We start from the raw sequence: 392 nt of genomic DNA on the forward strand, positions 1-392 counted from the left end.
GCTGAGGGAGCCGGGCCTCGACGCCCCCCTCGTCCCCGTGCCCCAGGAACTGTACCTAGTCCCAGAGGGGCTGGGGGGGCCTCATGGAGGTGAGAGGCGGAGACCCTTGGCCCCTCCCTCACCTCCCCCCAGGCATAAGGGAGGGACTTGAGGTAACCGGTGGGGACGGTCAGGGTCTGGGGTGGTGGCCTGTCTTGAAGGATGGCGACGGTGAGGAGAGGCTAAGGAGTGGGCGCGTCTTTAGACGCTGTTCTCTGAGGAGCCCGCGGCCGGGCAGGAGAGGGCAGGTCGCGGGTGAGGAGACCCGACGGGGCTCCCAGGCTGCGCCGCCCGGACGGGCGGAGGGACGGGGCGACAGGCTGGGGCAGGAGGTTCGCGGTGCGGGCTGAATG

At 70.7% G+C, this 392-nt stretch overlaps 1 protein-coding gene across 1 annotated transcript in view; it reads left to right on the forward strand.

The window, feature by feature from the left end:
• Positions 1-201: 201 nt before the first annotated feature.
• Positions 202-392, forward strand: part of MEIOC (meiosis specific with coiled-coil domain) — a 13421-nt gene continuing 13230 nt past the window's right edge. The window contains exon 1 of the mRNA XM_025045609.1: positions 202-210. Within this exon, the coding sequence (XP_024901377.1) occupies positions 202-210 (9 nt within the window). The remainder of the gene's footprint in view (positions 211-392) is intronic.

The sequence above is a fragment of the Pteropus alecto genome, unplaced genomic scaffold (genome assembly GCF_000325575.1).
Source record: "Pteropus alecto unplaced genomic scaffold, ASM32557v1 scaffold313, whole genome shotgun sequence".
NCBI lineage: Eukaryota > Metazoa > Chordata > Mammalia > Chiroptera > Pteropodidae > Pteropus > Pteropus alecto.